Source organism: Notothenia rossii (genome assembly GCF_949606895.1).
Source record: "Notothenia rossii genome assembly, chromosome: 4".
NCBI lineage: Eukaryota > Metazoa > Chordata > Actinopteri > Perciformes > Nototheniidae > Notothenia > Notothenia rossii.
In genome coordinates this window covers 11183254-11204549 of record NC_136902.1, presented here as the reverse complement: position 1 = coordinate 11204549, position 21296 = coordinate 11183254, and the positions used below count along the sequence as shown (strand labels likewise).

The 21296-nt window shown below is 39.5% G+C and overlaps 2 protein-coding genes and 1 long non-coding RNA gene across 3 annotated transcripts in view; 1 reads left to right on the top strand and 2 right to left on the bottom strand.

Moving 5' to 3' along the window:
• The window catches only part of LOC307037344, a 147485-nt gene that overhangs the window by 283 nt on the left and 125906 nt on the right, over positions 1–21296 (top strand). The window lies entirely within an intron of this gene.
• LOC307038346 (galactose-specific lectin nattectin-like) lies at positions 1966–7439 on the bottom strand. The gene is made up of 7 exons (XM_079679734.1): positions 7356–7439; positions 7080–7145; positions 6916–6934; positions 6667–6755; positions 6445–6579; positions 2432–2543; positions 1966–2252 (listed from the first exon to the last, which is right to left on the bottom strand). Exons 2-7 carry the CDS (start codon positions 7143–7145, stop codon positions 2182–2184), a joined length of 492 nt encoding a protein of 163 aa, XP_079535860.1. The 5' UTR covers positions 7356–7439; the 3' UTR covers positions 1966–2181.
• On the bottom strand, positions 17612–19312 carry LOC307034642 (galactose-specific lectin nattectin-like). The gene is made up of 7 exons (XM_079673468.1): positions 19292–19312; positions 19151–19216; positions 18987–19005; positions 18736–18824; positions 18511–18645; positions 18085–18196; positions 17612–17905 (listed from the first exon to the last, which is right to left on the bottom strand). The coding sequence occupies exons 2-7, from the start codon at positions 19214–19216 to the stop codon at positions 17835–17837; spliced, it is 492 nt and encodes a 163-aa protein (XP_079529594.1). The 5' UTR covers positions 19292–19312; the 3' UTR covers positions 17612–17834.

The window sequence follows — 21296 nt, the reverse complement described above, 5'->3', positions numbered from 1 at the left end:
ACTTCTCATTCAATGTTTTTTGTTTATTTCAATTTGTTTCTACTTTGTAGATTAATACTGAATACATCAAAACTATGAAAGATCACATATGGAATGATCTAGTTCACAAAAAAGTGTTACAAAATCCAGAATATGATTTTTATTTTAGATTATTCAAAGTAGCCCCCTTTTGCCTTGATGACAGCTTTGCACACCCTTGGCTTCTCTCAGTCAGCTTAATGAGGTAGAAGCCTGGAATGGTTTTCAATTAACACGTGTGTCTTATCAAGAGTCAATTTGTGCAATGACTTGTCTTCTTAACAGGCCGGCCCACTCCCTACACGCAGATCACTCCTCATCACATCACTTTTCGTGGGGCCACAAATTGGCGAGGGGCGGCCCTGCTTATTAATGTGTTTGAGACCATCAGTTGTGTTGTGCAGAGGTAGGGTTAGTGCACAGTGGAGAGCCCTATTTAACTACTGTTGTAATCCATATTATGGCAAGAACGACTCAACTCAGTGAAGAGAAACGGCCGTCCATCATCACTTTAAGAAATGAAGGCCAGTCGATCCGGAACATGTAAAGAACTTTGATTGTATCCTCAAGTGCAGTCGCAAAAACCATCGAACGCTATGACTCTCATGAGGACCCCCCCCCCCCCCCCCCGGGAAAGGAAGACCAAGAGTTAGCTCTGCTGCAAAGGATAAATACATCAGAGTTACCAGCCTCAGAAACTGCAAATTAAAGCACCTCAGATTAGAGCCCACATCAATTATCACAGAGCTCAAGTAGCAGACAGTCCAACATCCACTGTTCAGAGGAGAGTTCGTGATTCAGGCCTTCATGGTCCAATTGCTGCAAAGAAGCCATTACTGACGATGAACAACAAGAAGAAGATAATTGTTTGGGCCAAGAAACACAAGGATTGGACATTAGACAGTGGAAATCTGTACTTTGGTCTGATGAGTCCAAATTTGAGATTTTTGGTTCCAACCGCCGTGTCGTGTGAGATGCATAAAAGCTGAGCGGATGGTTTCTGCATGTGTGGTTCCCACCGGGAAGCATGAAGGAGGAAGTGGGATGGTGTGGGGGGGCTTTGCTGGTGTCACTGTTGGGGATTTATTCAGAATTCAAGGCATACTTAACCAGCATGGCTACCACAGCATTCTGTAGCCAGCTAAATATAAATCATATTCTGGATTTTGTAAAAAAAATTGTGTAGATACTTCCATATGTGTTCTTTTATAGTTTTGATGTCTTCAGTATAAATCTACAATGTAGAACAAATACAAAACTTTGAATGAGGAGGTGTGTCCAAACTTTTGACTGGTAGTGTATATATTAGAATATCTTCACTCATATCTCTATACATTCAGATATTCAGCTGTCCAGTGTTTTATCTCATGTTATAATTCTCATTTCTATCAAACTGTTACTTCTATGTTTACTCTTATATTTATTTGTATTATCCCTGTGCAAACTCTGTACAGACCTGTGTTTAACTCTTATTATTTTCATGCTTTAACGCCTGAATTTCCCTAAGGGTTTCAAAAAGGACAGTTCAGCCTTCATGAATCCAGAATGTTCTACTGTCCACTAATATAAACATGAATGCTCAAAAAGTATTGCATGGTGTTCATGATGATGTAGTATGATATGTTATTTTTTTGGCCACAGCTGACTTTAAATTGACAGAACTTTTTTCTGAATATTGGAATGACTGGACATGGTCCTTCAGTATGGTCAGAGCCTCCTTAGTAATGTTCAACTATTTTAAAAGATAACAGACGTTAATTGACCGATAAGAATAAAGTATTAAACTAAGCTGTGAAATAAGGAGACTGTAATGTCTCTCATTGTAGTGAGTGGAAATGAACAATATTTCCCAATTACTTTGAAGGTTCTCAAATAATGAGAAAACGATCAAATAACAGGACCATCACCAGTTTATGAACAATGTAGAAAACAAGAATTAAAGAAACATTGAGCTTTCAGTTATGCTTTAATTGATTGGATTGCTGGTCAGCTTTAGCATCATAGTACAGAGAGAGAAATACATGTTCCGGACAGTTAAACCAAAATATTGCTTAGCAGGATGAATCAGTTTATTGATTAAATATTAAAGTGAATCAGAAGTGTCGATAAATCTTCAAAACAGTGATGTCATCGAGGCCTGACATCCTGCTAGATGTGACATCATCATTCCAGGGAGGAGGAGCAGACAAAAGATCGCCTTAAGCCACAATTTGCATCGTTGACATAGTTTCTACCTGTAGACAAAGAAAACACCAAACGTAATAGATTTATATGATGAATATAATAAAACACAAGCAAAGATGTATTGTAACGTCATCTTTTTAGTAAGCACTTTAAAAGGAATGATTAGCTTTATTTTATAATTCTCCTTAAAATATTTAATGATGAATAAATCGGACAACACATTTTTTACCTGCAAAGTTAATCTCCATACAGTGTTCCTTTCCTGCCACGTTGTTTGGCTCACCGCTGCCCCAGCTTCCGAAGCTAAACTTAGAGCCATCGCTCCACAGCCACACTCCCTCCTGAGAGAAAAAACATTACAAGTAATTTTCTGACTGATGTCTTCCTCTCAGGCTGAATAAACCAAAGGACAAGATTTTTGTATATTTTTATTTATTTATAGAAGGACCATGCATACAAAAACATTAATCTCAGCAAAGAGAAGAGATGCAATATGCCAGATTATAGCTAATAGCTCATTTCCATCTGTGGTCCTCAGACAGGTTCATAACAATCAATAAACAAATAATAACATTGCATGATCTCTATCAGTCAAACAATTTTAAAACCTGATTTAAGTACAGCTCAATAAATTAATACATAGTACACTTGAAATACACTTACATGATCTCAGTCACTCAAATAATTATAAAACCTGATTTAAATATAGGTTACGAACATAATACTTAGTACACTTCAAATACACTTAAATAAAATATCTAAGATATAGTATGACAATACAGTTAAAATAAAAAAAACTCAGATTACAGTGTAATTAATGTTGGCATGTATGGTTGCTTAATATCATTTTTGCACCATAGGAAAACGAGTTAAAATCAGTACAGGTTTTAAGTTCAACTGGAAGAGTATTCCAGTGCTTGATGGCCGTAAATGAAAATGCTGATCGTCCAAAGGCAGTGCGCCTCAGAGGGATGGTTAGATCTGCATGTGATGCAGATCTGGAGTTTCTGCAACTCTGCTCACGGCAAAACTGAAAAAAGCTCCTCAACGGTGGTGTTGTAGAATTGTGAATGATTCTGAATACCAATCAAACTCGGGAAAGTAGAACATGACCATCAAAACTGAAAAGTTTGTATTTGGACAGTATATTGCAATGATGGTGTTTTAATAACTTTCTATCCATAACTTGTAAGGCTTGTTTAGAAAGAACCTCAAGTGGTCTCATAGCAGTCTTAGTTGCTTGGGACCAGCAGGTTATACAGTAGTGAAAATGTGATAGTATCATGGCATGCAAAAAGGTTTTCCATGCTTCTAGGGTTAATGAGTTCCTAATATGTTTACATTTGAAAATGTTATATTTCAGCTTTCTAGTCATGCTTCTAATATGGCTTTCAAAAGTCAAATTGGCATCCAAGATCACTCCCAAGTATTTGACCTCATTGACGTTTTCAATTATTTTACCATTCACACGAAGCTGTGGATGCGTGATTGTTTTTTTCTTATTCATGAAATACATTGTCACTGTTTTGTTAGTGTTTAAAGTAAGACACAAGTCATTTAACCATTGAGCAACTTTGTGCAGCGTCGACGAGAGCTTAGAGGCAACTTGTTCAGCATACTTCTCATGAGTGTAAACCACCGTGTCATCAGCATACATCTGGACGTCCACATCCTCACAAACAGAGAGATCATTAATATATGTGCTGAACAACAGCGGTCCAAGAATTGAGCCTTGTGGCACTCCGATTGAGCATGGCTTAGTTTCTGAGTGTTTATCATGTATACGGACACATCGAGAACGACCAGCTAAATAAGACCTGACCCATTGTATTGTGCTAACTGACAGGTTGAAATTGTTGAGTTTTGATAAAAGTTTGGTATGGTTTACTGTGTCAAATGCTTTTCGCAGGTCAGGGAACACTGCTCCAACTATCCCTCCTTTGTCTAACTTAGCCTTGATTCCTTCCACTAAATAGCAGCATGCAGTCTCAGTAGAATAATTGGTCCTAAAACCAAACTACATAGGATGGAGTAGATTGTCGTAGCTTAGGTGTGACACCAGCTGTTCCACGACTACTTTTTCAACTACTTTGGACACAACAGGTAGAATGCTGATGGGTCTAGAGTTGCCTACTTCTTTCTTGTCGCCACATTTAAAAATTGGTGTTACAATAGCAGTTTTAAGAGCTGATGGAAATGTATTATCTTTTAATTATTGATTTGTAATATAGGTGATGGAGCTAGCTAAGTCCTTTTTATGTTTTTTTTTATAAATACTGTGTCTAGTCCCCAGTGATATTTAGCCTTAGAATTTGATAAGTTGGAAATTATTTTATTCTTTAGTCTCATTTGTACAGTTGAGTTTGAGCACTTTTGTATCGTCAGCTAATGCAAGAAGTGGTTCTGTTACATTGAAACTGTGGGCCAATTCTGAAACGGACTCAATAAAAAAAGTATTAAAATGGTTGGCCACGGCTAGGCTATCCTGTTGTAGGGTTCCGTTTATCATAAGCTCAGTATTATAATTTTTTTAGTGATCTTTTCCAATAAGTTTATCAATGGTTTTCCATCGTTTTTGAGAATTCCCCTTTGGCTGTCGAATAGTATCTAAAAAGTAATTTGCCCTTGCCTTTCTTAATTGAACTGTAACTTTATTTCTAAGACTTTTGTATATTAAGCGATCTGTTTCTAGTCCCGATTTTAAAGATTACTTTAGAGCTACATCCCTTTTTTTCATTAATTCCCATAGAGCAGTGTTAAACCATGGTAACAGCTGTTTGCCAATACGCCTTTGAGGCATTGTTTTTGTATATTTAGCTACGGTTTGTTTTAAGGTATGTTTCAAATTATCACAGGCCCCCTCACAATTTTCACCATATGTCAAATCAAACCAGTTTGCGTTATTTCATTCTCCAGAGTTCCCATGTCCCGCTTTGGGATGTACGAGATATACTTTTTACCCTTTGTTATATTGTTATTTTTGTAAGGCAGCTTGGATAGCTTCCTGGCAACTAGAGTAAGGTTATGATCGGACATGCCAGTAACAAGATTGTATGTTTTTGAGACGCGATCCTCTTTGAACGTTAAAATTAAATCCAACAATGTTTGTGATGATTTAGTAATTCTTGTTGCATTTTTTATTAATTGACTCATTTGAAATCTATCACTAATATCCTTTAATTTCTTCCTGCCTTTTTTGTCTAACCAGTTAATATTAAAATCACCCATTAAGATTGTTTCTTTACCATTACACTGTTTGAGAATACTAGTTAAATTATCATAAAAAAACACTCTTTGCTGTAGGTGGTCGATATACAACAATTACATTAAAACACATTTCCTGAGATAGTGAGATAGTTATTCCAACACATTCAGTGGTATCACAGGATAATTCGATTTGTTTACTTTGCAGGCTTTTTCTTAACATAAATCATAACACCCCCTCCCTTACCTTGATTACGATCTAGTCTATAAATCTTATATCCTGGGATATTAACAATATCCGAAGGAGTTGAAGGGTGTAGCCAGGTTTCAGAAAGGCATACATAATCAAGGTTTGAGTTTGTTAATAATTGCTCCAGTTGTTCCATTTTTGACGTCATGCGTCTGATATTTAAGTGCCCTTAGGTTTGACATTTGAGTCCCATAACACCTTTGCATGATTTACAGTTTGAAACATTTTGGTGTCATGTTGGTTTGTCTTCACATCGCTGCAAATAGTGCGCTGAAAGTTAGAGTGTCGTTTGCCACTGGGTGCGTGAGATGATCGTTCAGAAGTGGTGACAGAGTTACCTTGTTGAATTGTATCATAAAGATAGCCTGTATGTAGCCTGAGATGCAAAACCCAGGGCAAAAAAGCTCTCATTTTGGTTTTGGTGCATGTGAACAGTAAGAACCATTCTTTCAGAGACTGTAATAAATCGACCTGTTTTATTAAAAAGTCCAAAGGAATTAAACGGTAAGGGACATGCCCCCACTTTATTATCAGCAGTCTGCCTGAAGTTTTGAGATTAAAAAAGGTGGCTTATTGTCGGTTTCCCAAGCTTTATGTTGTAAAAGTATTTCTTATAATGGAGTTTACAGGCAGAATTAAGCCAATAATCTCAGGGTGGTATTCAAATGTTCACAAAGCCATTTCAAGCTATTGTTTATTTAAATATACAAAGCAGCAGAGATTGGAGTAAAATAACATTGTTGCAGTGCTTATGTTTGATACAACAACATGATACATAAATCACTCACCCGAACAGCATCATGGCCTCCAACCCAAACTTGTAGATCTCTCTTTGTAGCTGTTTTCACGAACTGTCGGAGTTGGTTGTAGTCGTGGGTCGATTGGATAGAAGCCAGATTCCCTCCGATGGCAATGCAATGTCTCTATGGTGGGGAAACACAGTCAGTCGTTTTTGAGAATATGCCAAACATTAAGTTTGCCAGTTAATGCAATATTGTCATTTTGAGTACCTCAGCAGAAGCCCAGTCAAATGCATAAGGCCTGTAGATGAAACAGCGAGAGCCATGCTTAGTCCAACTAGGAGGGCAGCTCTCACAATCTGGAATTGTCATGAAATTAATACTTAATTAATTGAGGGAGCAACAGAAGCAATAAATGCAGTATACAGATGCTGTCCAATAGGATGCCATCTTAATTTGTCTGCAGTCAAAAATGGTTGGATGCTGTATTTTGACTCTATTATTAAAATAACAACCAACCTTTTTCCTCAGCTTTTGCCTGTGGGTGTAAAGAACAAATTATTAGGAATGACCAGGTTATGATTCATATTTGAGCCATTGAACAATGATCGTAATAAATATAGTCTATTATTTTGTATTAATTACCGTATTTTCTTTAGCTACGCATAACAAACATTACTTACCTCTGCGTCCATCCACAGTCCACTGGTCACACAGAGGAGCACGATGCAGTACACAACAGATGCCATCTATATAAGAATCAGCCATTTTAAGTTTTATATTTTACAATAACTTAAACTTAAAGTAAATTTAACTTTTTTTACCAGAGTTCCCCTTGCAGCGGTCACAACTTCATAAAGTTGAATTTAATTTGTATCCTTAATTCATTGTATACAAGGTGTAGAGTCTAGCTTTTACAGTTTTTATTCTTTAAACAAACTAAAGAACTAAACCCTTACCTTGCTGTGATGATCAGATGAAGTAGTACTTGCAGCTGCAGCAGGTGAGTCGTGATAGTCATGGAAGGGTTAGGGTTCTTTATATACCTTGTCTAGACGGTATACACTGACACTTGATTGTCATAAGACATAACAAATTACATATTGACACATCCTTGAATACATATTAGAATGTTGATAAGAAATGTTAGTTCATTTTTTGGACCAGGTTATTTGTTTTGCTGTAGCTACAGTAAATTAAACTGTCCAAGGCAAGGCTATTATTTAGATAGCTTGTTTCAACACAGACAAAAACACGAGGAGCATTAAGATAAACTGCAGCAGAAACACATTATAAAATGACATTTAAATATATTTAGAAACAGTCATGAAAGAGCCAAGTGATTCAAATAAAAATATAACCAGCTTAAATAAAATAATACAACTATACAATCCAAAAATAAAAATAACAATTGAGTTTCAGATATGAATAGGTTATTTCATGAAAAGCAGTGGCAACAAATAATAGTCTTCAGTCTGGATTTTAAAAGAAGTGAGAGTTTCAGCTGACCTTATTTACAAAACACATTTAAAAAATAAATAATTAAAAGAAACACTGGTGTAAACATTAATACACACAGCTCATATATACAAATGCATAGGCATAGGCACGATCAGCCAACGAGGGAGTCAAACGCTAGGGAATAAAAGTATGTTTTAGCCTGGATTTAAAGCAGTCAATGGAGGGGTCCAATCTGATAGGGAGGGGGATGCTGCTCACAGTCTTGTGGCTTCAAAAGAAAAGGCACGGTCGCCCCTGAGTTTATGTTTGGAGCTTGGGACAACCGAGAGCCCGATGTTAGCCGACCTGAGGAACCTGGAGCTAGAATACGGGATTAAGAGGTCTACAACATAGAAATGGCCCTGCCCATTTAGGGCTTTATACAAAAAACGGAGAAGTTTAACTGTTTGTCAAACTTAAAGGCAGATTCAAATATCACAAAGGTTTTTGACATGGGGTTTGAAAAGGGGCTGACAGGTTTCCAAGACTGTGGGTAAATGCTTTGAATGAGTCAGGGGGGCCGAAAAGGACGACTTGCTTTCATTTAGCTGCAAGAAGTTTTGTGCCATCCATCCCTTAATGTCAATGCAAATGCAGTTGTTACGTCCCCACTAAGGTCTGGGGGACCTGGAGACAGTAACACACAACAACCAATAAAATGAGTGAGTCAGCGTAAAAGTTAACAAAAGTTCTATTCCTTGTAAAACAACAAACTGAACATATATACTCTTTGGGTGAGGAGGAGAACATAATTGGACCTAGGATGGAGCCTTGTGGTACACCGCAGGGGAGACTAGCAACGGGTGAAAAAAAAGTGTACACGTTGACGGAGAAGCTTTCGTTTTTGAGGTAGGATGTGAACCAGTCCAAGGCAGTGCCATCAACACCAGCCTCGTAGTGGAGACAGTGTATTAAGATGTCATGATCTACTGTATCGAGCGCTGCGCTGGGGTCAAGAAGAATCAGGATAGCACAGTCACCAGAGTAAGCAGAGAGGAGCAGGTCATTATACACTTATATATACTTATACAAGGCAGACTCTTTGAGAGGGTGGGGCATACAACCTTACTGAAATATTTCCAATATGTTATTTTGCTGCAGGTAGGGCTGTAATTGAGTGAAAAGAACCTTTTAATAGTCTTTGAGAGGAATTGAAATGTAGCTATAGGTCGGTAGTTACTAAGCAGGGTGGGGTCTAGATTGTTGTTTTTTTAAGAGGGGGTTGACTACTGCATGCTTGAAGCAGGTTGGAAAGGTACCAGTTGCCAGAGAGCTGTTAATAATGGAGAGGATGCTGGGGCTGGTAGTGTCGAAGACATCCTTCAGGATGGCAGTGGGGACACTGTCAAGAGGCCAGGTTGAAGGTTTCATGGTGGCAACAATCTTTGTAAGGGAGGGTAGTGTGATGGGTTGAAAGCAGTCCAGTTTCGAAGAACAGACTAGCAAGATGGCTAGGTCACGGCTGGGGGGGAATGATGTTCAATCTAATATCCTCAACCTTGCTATTGAAGAAATCTAAAAAGTATTAACACTTAGCAGGAGACATGTCTAAGCTGGTACTGGGGGCGTTGCGGATGACAGAGTTAATAGTACTGAATACCATTAACTTGATATTTTAGGAGTTGTTTGAAATTAGATTGGAAAAGTATTTTACTCTCGCAGCCTTAACTGCTCCCTTGTATTTGAGAAGATTGTTTCTTAAAATGTCAAAGGAAACTTGAAGCTTATCACACTTCGACTTCCGTTTTGATTTCTGCACTCCCTCCTTAGGGCTCTGGTGTCATTAAGCCAGGGCAGACCTTTTAAGGGGAAACAAAGAATTCTGAATTATCCACTCCTCTTTGCCTCCAAAAACAACTTAAACTTTGTTTAATTGAAGAAAGTTCTCACACATCATGTCATTAACTTGCTCAATGCATTTAATAGGAGCATAGTCCCCTGGTGAATTGGTTATATACATTGGTGTGTGATCTGCATAGCTATGGTAACTTATTGTATTGTTTTCCTTTATCTGAGCCAGTGGAAACATGCAGATGAGAAAGATAAGAGGTACATGTCTGATATGTGTATTATGTATTGTAAAGCGCTTTGAGCATTCGGAAAAAGAGCTAAAATAAATGTAATGAATAATTATTATTTTTATGTCATATCTTTCCACTCAGATTATGTAGTTACCTATAGAAATAAAGTTGATCATGTCCTTAAAGTAGGATTTCATTAAAAACTGGGCAATAAAATCCAACCCAGTTTTCTAGTCCGAAATTGAGACATTGAGAAAACTGAAATCATCTAAAAATATTGAAAAGACTGAGTATTATGGGATTTAGAACAGGTTTAAGATTTTGGAGACCCTCTAAACTTTGGGTCATGATGTCACACACTCTAGCTCTATTGATTCTGGAAAACCAGTCCATCTATCAAAAAACCTTTTTAGTCCAATAAAGTTGAGTCTGGATTGCCATTTTAACTTTGAATATTTTCTCCGAGTCATTATGACCTCAAAGTAAGGTGATGTTGCATATATTAATATTTCTTATTCATTCCTTTGGGTAACAAGTGTGTTTTTTTTGCAACTTAATCCACCTTCTTTTAATTGCAAAAATAATCTTTTTTAAAAAGTGTTTTTAAAGCTCACACATTTTCAGCCTGGCACACAATTTCAAATGTAACATGGCACTTTTTAACAAAGCACTGCACATGGTTCTCTGAGACACATTAATCTGACATAAAGTCATTTGTTTGCCATTTTAAAACAACCATTAAAAATGACTCACAAAAGGAAAAGGATGATTAGAAATAGGCCTGTAATTAGTTAAATCAGAGAGCAGAGGTTTGACCAAAGCTGTTTTAAAAGCCAGAATGGAAAATACCGAATTGCAGAGACATGTTGATTAATCTTTTTGTTACTTGAGACGGGCAAGCAGCAAGATTCCAAAAACAAGACAGCATCATGTCACCACACCTTTATTGATTTAGATTATTTTACCTGATCTAACATCAACACTGGTATTGTTTTACATTGTGAGTCTGTCAACCTGAGAAATGAAAACCTGTGACACTTCTGTCTAAACTTCCACAAAGGGGGTTTTAAGAACTGTGCCAAGTGTGTACAATAAAGTAGACTATATATATATAAATATTGTCACTGCGATAGCATTGCCACTGTGCAAGAAGCAGTGACAGAGCTTTACAAATGTGTACTTGAAATAAAAATAAAGGCTTAGTTTAAGGATCACCATTGCCCATGTTCCACACTTGCACCCCTCGCCAAATGCTGCATCTCAGCTGGTTCGATCCCATGCAAGATTAATTTATTATAATTTAAATCTTAACATTTGTTACATATTGTTTTTTATACTACATAACCTCAGATTCATGGGTCACAGCCTTGGTTGGTATTATTTGTATATGTATTATATTAACTTGGATTATAAAAACAAGGTACACCAAAACAAACAAGAGTGTTTGTTTGGCCGGGAATTCCCAGAGCTCATCTGCTGCACGCTTCATTAAAGCGTAGGCCAGCAAAAGACACAAAAAACGGCATGACATCAAATGAACTGGCTTTAAATAAACATTAATGCCACTTTGGTTTCTGTTAGTTGGAGCATTAGTTGCATGGAAACTAATATGCACAGAGGAACACGTTGTTATAGGACAGTTTATTTAAACATTTGTAATGTGGGTAGGGTAGACTCAGTTCCTTAGAGTAAAATAGCACTCGGCTAGAGGTAAAGTCCGGTGGAATTCGTTTTACAGCATGTAAGCACCCCCTTGGTTTGTTTGGGTTGATGTGAACGCAGTCCGAGACCTCTGAAGTGAACTAAACAACTGGACTCTGGTCCGCTTAAAGGAGGTGGTATTGAACAGCATTTCCGTGCACATGACTTGTGTTTAAAGTTTATAGTTCGTTTGAGTTTTGCCTGTGAATGCAAACCGAACCTTCTGAAAAATGAAACAATGTAACGAACTGTCATCTGGTGCTCACAATAAAAGCGGACTATTAGGTGTGAATGCAACCTAAGTATTGGGGGGATAGCTGTCTGGCTCGGTTATGGGATGTACCCCTGACACCAAGCGAGAGGTCCCGGCTTAAGATCCCGGACGAGTCCCCATTTGTTACAAGCTGGCCTCTCAGGGCCAGCCGTGGCATAGGCAGTATAGGCGGATGCTAAGGGCGCATCCATCCATAGGGGGTGCCGTAAATAGGAGGGGACGAAAAAGAGAAATTCCTACTAAAATCTCGCCTAGTGCAGCAAATAGGTCAGGGCCGACTGCTGACTCCGCCTCAAGATTCTCTGCAAGACAAACTCAAATCCAGGCTGTTTTTGCATGGATGACCTGCAACTATTTATTTTTAAACAGACAAAACCGAAGTAATTTTACTTGGCCCCAAACAAATCCGAAATGATGCCATTGACATAACTACTATTGATGGTATTACCTTGAACTCCAGCTCCACAGTAAAACATATTGGCATTGTCTTTGATGAAGATTTGTCCTTCAAATCTCACGTAAAGCACGTTTCACGGACTGCCTTCTTCCATCTCCGCAATATAAAAAAAATCAGACACATCCTGAGTCAAAACGATGCAGAAAAACTCATTCATGCTTTTATAACCTCTAGGCTGGATTACTGCAACTCCCTACTATCAGGGTATCCCACCACATCATTACAAATCTTCAGATGGTACAAAATGCTGCAGCCCGTATATTAACTACAGCCAGGAAAATGGACCACATCACTCCAATTTTAGCAGCATACAATGGCTACCAGTAAAGCACATAATTTATTTTAAAATACTTATTTTAACTTACGAAGCGCTAAATGGTCAGGCACCTTCATACCTAAAATGTATTTTAATCCACCACTGTCCCTCTAGAACACATGTGTCAAACTCAAGGCCCGGGGGCCAAATCAGGCCCTTGGTGGATTTAATTTCGGCCCGCAGGGTAATGTTTAATTTCTATTAGATCTGGCCCGCCGGTATATTGCACGCACGCCTTAACTCAATCCTGAGGATTTCCTCAGCTCAGAGCCTGACCCCAAAAATTGATGAACTTGCAGATGAGATGCCAAGTATCTGGCTTGAACTAGCATCACAGAGCAGCAAACTGAGTTCTATTTCGTCCCTACTGACCACCAGAGGCGGTGCTTTAGCACTGGATATGTCCATTGCACGCATGCGCAGTTCGAGTACCTAATAACAACAAAGTCACCTGTGACCCACATGACGACGGCTACATAGGCCGGTGTCATTAGCGGGTCGGCTCCTTTTCATCTTCCCGCTTCGCGAGAGTACCGTGGTTGCATTTTTGTAACCTACAAGCGTTCGTTGGAACATTAGATCTAAGGATTTCCCCGCTTACAGCCGGCTGCGTGCAGTTTCGGGACTATTAGTAGGGGCTACCCGTCCCCCAGGAGCTGTGGCCGGCTACGCGGAAAACTTCGACGGACAGGTTGGTGTCGGCTTGGTCGGTGATGGCAGTGTTTTCGCCCCCGCTCCTTGTGAGCGTGTTGCCCGATTGTTAGCAGTAACCGCCCGGCTAAACTGTCCTGGGGCCGTATTCACAAAGCATTTTATCTTACCGCTAGGAGTGCTCCTAACTCGCGCTAAAACATTTTACGTAGGAGTTTTTTCTTAAAAGTTATTCACAAAGCCGCTGAGACCTACTCATACTAAGGATAAATCACTAAGAGTGAACTAAGAGTGACGCGCCGTTGCTATGGATTACGTCGATTCTCGTGCATGAGTTTAGAAGCGGTCAGTACGGTGATTGGTTGTTCAAAGCAGGCGGTCTCGCTGAAACTCATCCGCAACATCCCACAAACGAGCCCACTAAATCACCGAAAAACAAGGAAATAGCCTAGGCTAGAAATGTATTCCTATCAAATAGTTATGGACAGTGCAGAATACACGCATGATGACAAGTTTGTGCAGACCACGATAATGACGTTGTATATGCACGTTAAAGAGAGAGAGCAAACAATAAAAATACGTAAATTGCATTAAATCAAGGAGGCAATTAAAAGCACCCTGCAAACTATTATCCAATGAGCATATTTCCAGCACTTAAACACTTTCAATGACAGCCCATACCGGCGTTAAAGCCCCCCTATCATGATGAATGAAAACAATCAGCGTGTTGATGGAATGTACTTTCTTTCTATTGACGAACACGTCCTCATCTTTTGATGGCGCAATTATTTTTATGTGCGTCCCGTCAATAGCACCGACCGCACCGGGCATACCTGCAATTGCCATGAAGTTGGCTTTGATCCTTTGTAGTTGTTGATTGTCCAAAGGAAACCGGATAAACTGTTGGATGTTATGTGGTCTAGAGAGCGCGTTGATGGTTTGGTTTATGGCACGGCTGACTGATGGTTGCGATATTCCTAAATCGTCGGCATTGCAAAGTTGCATTTTCCCTGTTGCTAAATATCGTAGTGTTGCCAAACATTTTATTTCCGGACTAATCGGGTTATTCCTGTTAGTCGGGGATGTTATTGCATCCCGCACTAATTCCACAACAAGTTTGATACCCTCACGATTTAGCCTATATCTCTTGATCAATTCACAGTCTTCCATTGTCTCCAAAACATTTCGTCTCGCAGCCATTTTCAGATTCTTTGTGAATAGGTCTTCCTGAGTTAGGAGTCCTCTCGAGGACTTTTAAGCTCTCCTAAACTTAGGTGCTACTTTTAGGCCTAAAATACTTTGTGAATTGCTCTTAGTGAATACAATTAGGAGTCCTACATTTAAGACTGACACGCCCATTATGTTTAGGAGTTTCTCCAAAATTTGCCAGTTAGGAGCTACTTTTAGCCCTAAGATCCTTTGTGAATACGGCCCCAGTTCTTTATTTTATTTTTATTTCAGCTAGGTGAAGGCAGAGCTCTCGCTCCTGCTCTCGCTCCTGCTCCCTTTGCTGGTGACGTGGGTGTAGGACATTTACATCCCTTTTTTTGTTCGGCAAGTAGGAGCGTAGGTGAACGCTGTGACCTCGCACACGCTCCCGGTTACCCTGCATCTAGCCACCTACATAATGGCTCATTCATGTAGCGCCTGTATAGCTCCTCTGGAGCCCGAGGACGGCCATGACCGCTGCCCCTCTTGCCTTGGTCTTGAGCATTTGAGGGAGGGTCTCACACAGAAGGCCTGATGCCAGGTGCCCTCGGCCTCAGTGCAGGGTCACACGAACTGCTCTGTAAGGCCTACGTCGCAGCGGCACACATGGGTCGTATCGGGAACTCTCTCTCCAATTTAATGCTGGCCATTTCCACCTCTCTGCGGCAGGCTCCGGCTCCGACTCTTTTGCTGGGCCTCATTGATGCATCACTGCAGGCCTTTGCTTTAATGACTAGGGAACTGGGGCGAGTTATTTCCTTCCTGGTGCAGACTCACCGCCAGGTATGGCTGGCGCAGTCTCCTCTGACGGAGACATGTAGGAGAGTCCTCCGTAGTGTGCAAGTCGAGCCAGGGGAGCTGTTTGGGGCAGCTCCCTTGGTGGCACTGGAGCGTGCTGCCCAAGCTAAACAGACCGGGCAGCAGCTCTCGGGTCTTCATAGGCCTGTGCCCACTCCCAGCAGGCCCAGGGGCCCCTCTAGCAGACACACTCAGCCACCAGCTTACAGCGGTGGTTTGCGGAGGTCTCAGCGGCCCACTCAACCAGCCGATCTTCTAGGCAGCCTCGTACCTCAGCGCCTTACCGGCGCCCCCCAAGGGGCTCCAGAGGCCAAGGGGCGGGGCCCTGAAGCCCCGGGGCCTGCCGTCGGCCGCTTTTCCCAGCAGCAGCTCAGCTACTGGGCTGCCTGCACTTCCGACCCCTGGGTAGTTTCCACCCTAACCCGGGGATACGAATTGCAGTTCCGACACCGGCCCCTAGCCTTCGGCCGGGTCAGAATGACAGTTGCCAGCGTCCCGGCGAAGGCCTTAGCTCTGGCCCAAGAGTGAGGATTACAACAACAAGAAAATAATTGTTTGAGATGTTTGGTTCCAACTGCCGTGTCGTGTGAGATGAATAAAAGCTGAGCGGATGCTTTCTGCATGTGTGGTTCCCACCGGGAAGCTTGGAGGAGGAAGTGGGATGGTGTGGGGGGGCTTTGCTGGTGTCACTGTTGGTGATTTATTCAGAATTCAAGGCATACTTAACCAGCATGGCTACCACAGCATTCTGCAGTAGCCAGCTAAATATAAATCATATTCTGGATTTTTTTATAACACTTTTTTGTTTACTAAATAATTCCATATATGTTATTTTATAGTGTTGATGTCTTCAGTATAAATCTACAATGTAGAACAAATTAAAATAAATAAAAACCTTGTGTGTCCAAACTTGAGACTGGTAGTGTATATTAGAATATCTTTACTCATATCTGTATACATTCAGATATTCAGCTGTCCAGTGTTTTACCTCATGTTATAGATCTTATTTCTATCAAAAAGGTTACTTCTATAATTACTCTTATATTTATTCTTATAATCCCTGTACGAACTCTGCACCGACCTTATTTTCACTCTTATTCTTTTGATGCTTTAACAGGTGAATTTCCCTATGGGTTTCAAAAACGTTTTTTTCTTTTTTTACCTGCGGACAGTTCAGCCTTCATGCATCCAGAATGTTCTACTGTCCACAAATATAAACATAATGCTCAAAAAGTATAGAGAGGTGAAGTCCCACCCTTTCCGGGGGACCTCCATGGGACCTTATTTCGAAAAAAGTATGCATTGAAGTCTATGGAGAGAGAACGATTATCTTTCGATCCCGTTTGAATTGTGCCACGAATTACACAGATGATGTTTGTCAATTTAAAAGATAGTTTTGCAAGTCAAAAAAATTAAAATGTGTCGTAAAAATGTGAAGTAACACTTTTTTTTGTGTGAAACCGCTCAATGAACTCTCCCGTCTTGCACAACACACCAAGTCGGCCGTCACGTTGGCACATTTCACTTCTTTCTTTCAGAATGAGGCGAAAAGTATTAAAAAAGGTGAAAATCACTCCAAGTCTGGGCATGTTGAGAGCTGTACATACAGAAAAGGGGAGTCAGAGCCAGCATGCTCTAACTCCCCGTAAGAGCCAGCATGCAGGACCGGGATTCTGGGATTTGTAGTCTTTCTAGTTGCGTATTTTTCATAGTCTTATATTTCAACAGTTTTACGACAAACTGTGACTTTTTTGACATGGAAATTATTTTTTAAAGATTGACAAAAATCATATGTGTAATTCGTTGAAAAATTCAAACGGGGTCGAAAGAAAATCTTTCTCTCTCCATTGCCTTCAATACATAATTTTTCCGAAATAAGGTCCCATGGGTCGGAGGCAGATGGGCGGGACTTCACCTCTCTATTGCATGGCGTTAATGATGATGTAGTATGATATGTAAATGTTTTGGCCACAGCTGATGTGAAATTGACAGAACTTTCTTCTGAATATTGGAATGACTGGACATGGTCCTTCAGTATAGTCAGAGCCTCCTTAGCAATGTTCTACTATTTAAAACAATAACAGACGTTATTGTCGAAATTGACCGATAAGAATAAAGTATTAAACTAAGCTGTGAAATAAGGAGACTCTAATGTCTCTCATTGTAGTGAGTGGAAATGAACAATATTTCCCAATTACTTTGAAGGTTCTCAAATAATGAGAAAACGATCAAATAACAGGACCATCACCAGTTTATGAAAACTGTAGAAAACAAGAAATAAAGAAACATTGAGCTTTCAGTTATGCTTTAATTGATTGGATTGCTGGTCAGCTTTAGCATCATAGTACAGAGAGAGAAATACATGTTCCGGACAGACTGGTGTTAAACCGAAATATTGCTTAGCAGGATGAATCAGTTTATTGATTAAATATTAAAGTGAATCAGAAGTGTCGATAAATCTTCAAAACACTGATGTCATCGAGGCCTGACATCCTGCTAGATGTGACATCATCATTCCAGGGAGGAGGAGCAGACAAAAGTTCGCCCGTAGAGACAATTTGCATCGTTGACATAGTTTCTACCTGTAGACAAAGAAAACACAAAACGTAATAGATTTATATGAAGAATATTACAAAACACAAGCAAAGATGTATTGTAACGTCATGTTTTTAGTAAGCACTTTAAAAGGAATGATTAGCTTTATTTTATAATTCTCCTTAAAATATTTAACGATGAATAAATCGGACAACACATTTTTTACCTGCATAGTTAATCTCCATACAGTGTTCCTTTCCTCCCACGTTGTTTGGCTCCCCGCGGCCCCAGTTTCCGAAGCTAAACTTAGAGCCATCGCTCCACAGCCACACTCCCTCCTGAGAGAAAAAACATTCAAAGTAATTTTCTGACTGATGTCTTCCTCTCAGGCTGAATAAACCAAAGGACAAGATAGCCTGTATGTAGCCTGAGATGCAAAACCCAGGGCAAAAAAGCTCTCATTTTGAAGTATTTCTTATAATGGAGTTTACAGGCACAATTAAGTCAATAATCTCAGGGTGGTAGTCAAATGTTCACAAAGCCATTTCAAGCCATTGTTTATTTAAATATACAAAGCAGCAGAGATTGGAGTAAAATAACATTGTTGCAGTGCTTATGTTTGATACAACAACATAATACATAAATCACTCACCCGAACAGCATCATGGCCTCCAACCCAAACTTGTTGATCTCTCTTTGTAGCTGTTTTCACGAACTGTCGGAGTTGGTTGTAGTCGTGGGTCGATTGGATAGAAGCCAGATTCCCTCCGATGGCAATGCAATGTCTCTATGGTGGGGAAACAAAGTCAGTCGTTTTTGAGAATATGCCAAACAATAAGTTTGCCAGTTAATGCAATATTGTTGTCATTTTTAGTACCTCAGCAGTATACCAGTTATATGCATAAGGCCTGTAGATGAAACAGCGAGAGCCATGCTTAGTCCAACCAGGAGGGCAGCTCTCACAATCTGGAATTGTCATGAATTGAATACTTAATTAATTGAGGGAGCAACAGAAGCAATAAATGCAGTATACAGATGATGTCCAATAGGATGCCATCTTAATTTGGCTGCAGTAAAAAAAATGGTTGGATGCTGTATTTTGACTCTATTATTAAAATAACAACCAACCTTTTTCCTCAGCTTTTGCCTGTGGGTGTAAAGAACACATTATTAGGAATGACCAGGTTATGATTCATATTTGAGCCATTGAACAATGATCGTAATAAATATAGTCTATTATTTTTTATTAATTACTGTATTTTCTTTAGCTACGCATAACAAACATTACTTACCTCTGCGTCCATCCACAGTCCACTGGTCACACAGAGGAGCACGATGCAGTACACAACAGATGCCATCTATATAAGAATCAGGCATTTTAAGTTTTATATTTTACAATAACTTAAACTTAAAGTACATTTAACTTTTTTTACCAGAGTTCCCCTTGCAGCGATCACAACTTCATAAAGTTGAATTTAATTTGTATCCTTAATTCATTGTATACAAGGTGTAGAGTCTAGCTTTTACAGTTTTTATTCTTAAAACAAACTAAAGAACTAAACACTTACCTTGCTGTGATGATCAGATGAAGTAGTACTTGCAGCTGCAGCAGGTGAGTCGTGATAGTCATGGAAGGGTTAGGGTTCTTTATATACCTTGTCTAGACGGTATACACTTACACTTGATTGTCATAAGACACAACAAATTACATATTGACACATCCTTGATGAAATATTAGACTGTTTGATCAGAAATATTAGTTCATTTTTTGGACCAGGTTATTTGTTTTGCTGTAGCTACAGTAAATTAAACTGTCCAAGGCAAGGCTATTATTTAGATAGCTTGTTTCAACACAGACAAAAACACGAGGAGCATTAAGATAAACTGCAGCAGAAACACATTATAAAATGACATTTAAATATAATTAAAAACAGTCATGAAAGAGCCAAGTGATTCAAATAAAAATATAACCAGCTTAAATAAAATAATGCAACTATACAATCCAAAAATAAAAATAACAATTGAGTTTAAGATATTTCATGAAAAGCAGTGGCAACAAATAATAGTCTTCGGTCTGGATTTTAAAATAAGTGAGAGTTTCAGCTGACCTTATTTACAAAGCACATTTAAAAATAAATAATTAAAAGAAACACTGGTGTAAACATTAATACACACAGCTCATATATACAAATGCATAGGCATAGGCACTATCAGCCAACTAGGGAGTCAAACGCTAGGGAATAAAAGTATGTTTTAGCCTGGACTTAAAGCAGTCAATGAAGGGGTCCAATCTGATAGGGAGGGGGATTCTGCTCACAGTCTTGTGGCTTCAAAAGAAAAGGCACGGTCACCCCTGAGTTTACGTTTGGAGCGTGGAACAACCTAGAGCCCGATGTTAGCCGACCTGAGGAACCTGGAGCTAGAATACAGGATTAAGAGGTCTACAACATAGAAATGGCCCTGCCCATTTAGGGCTTTATACACAAACCGGAGATGTTTAAAATCAATCCTGAAGCACACTGGCAGCCAGAATAGGGGTAAAATCGAACTGTTTGTCAAACCTAAAGGCAGATTCAAATATCACACCAAGGTTTTGGACATGGGGTTTGAAAAGGGACTGACAGGTTTCCAAGACTGTGGGTAAATGCTTTGAATGAGTCAGGGGGGCCGAAAAGGACGACTTGCTTTCATTTAGCTGCAAGAAGTTTTGTGCCATCTATCCCTTAATGTCAATGCAAATGCAGTTGTTACGTCCCCACTGGTCTAGGGCAGTGGTTCTCAACTGGTCAGGCCTAGGGACCCACTTTTTACTTGGTCAATACATCGCGACCCAACATTTTGAAGCACTCAAATCTATTCAACAAAAAAACGTGCTGTATATACGCTTTTCAGCATACAATATTAATACAAGTGAAGTACAATGCATATATCGCTTCACAGAACTAAAGTATGTTTTTAAAAAAGGTTTAATGAGATGATGGAATCAAAGCTGAACTATATAAAAAGGCACACATGCTGAAAACCCAACCCCAGCAGGGGGTCTGGGGGGATTCTCCCTCAGGAGATTTTTAGAAATACTAACATAAACTATGCATTCCGGTACACTCTGAGAAGAAAATAAGTAAATCTATTACTACCCGACATATAAATAATATTTTATGCCATTGTTTGTTTTTCACTTTGTTCTGATATCTTGCCGAAGAAGAAGAAGAGTAAAGAGAAGATAGTCTTTGTGACTTACTTTAAATTGTGGGAAAGGGTATAGCTCCCATTGTTCTGTGACTTGTCAATCATCAAACCGGGGGTCATATGTCATTAAGTGTTCATTTTTATCTGAAGTTGTACCCATGGATGTATAAAGAAGAGTTCTACCGCAAAGTTATTCTCCGTGGGGACTTCCGGCAACAATCTTGATTCTGATTGGCCAGAAGACTCGAA

What these genes read in the sequence shown, in the direction of transcription:
- LOC307038346 (XM_079679734.1), bottom strand. Translation starts at nt 7,145, where the DNA reads ATGGCATCTGTTGTGTACTGCATCGTGCTCCTCTGTGTGACCAGTGGA. An exon ending in TTGACTGGGCTTCTGCTGAG is followed by an intron (nt 6,580 to 6,666) that starts GTACTCAAAATG and finishes TCCCCACCATAG; the next exon opens with AGACATTGCATTGCCATCGG. An exon ending in GAGGCCATGATGCTGTTCGG is followed by an intron (nt 2,544 to 6,444) that starts GTGAGTGATTTA and finishes TTTTTCTCTCAG; the next exon opens with GAGGGAGTGTGGCTGTGGAG.
- LOC307034642 (XM_079673468.1), bottom strand. Translation starts at nt 19,216, where the DNA reads ATGGCATCTGTTGTGTACTGCATCGTGCTCCTCTGTGTGACCAGTGGA. An exon ending in ATAACTGGTATACTGCTGAG is followed by an intron (nt 18,646 to 18,735) that starts GTACTAAAAATG and finishes TCCCCACCATAG; the next exon opens with AGACATTGCATTGCCATCGG. An exon ending in GAGGCCATGATGCTGTTCGG is followed by an intron (nt 18,197 to 18,510) that starts GTGAGTGATTTA and finishes TTTTTCTCTCAG; the next exon opens with GAGGGAGTGTGGCTGTGGAG.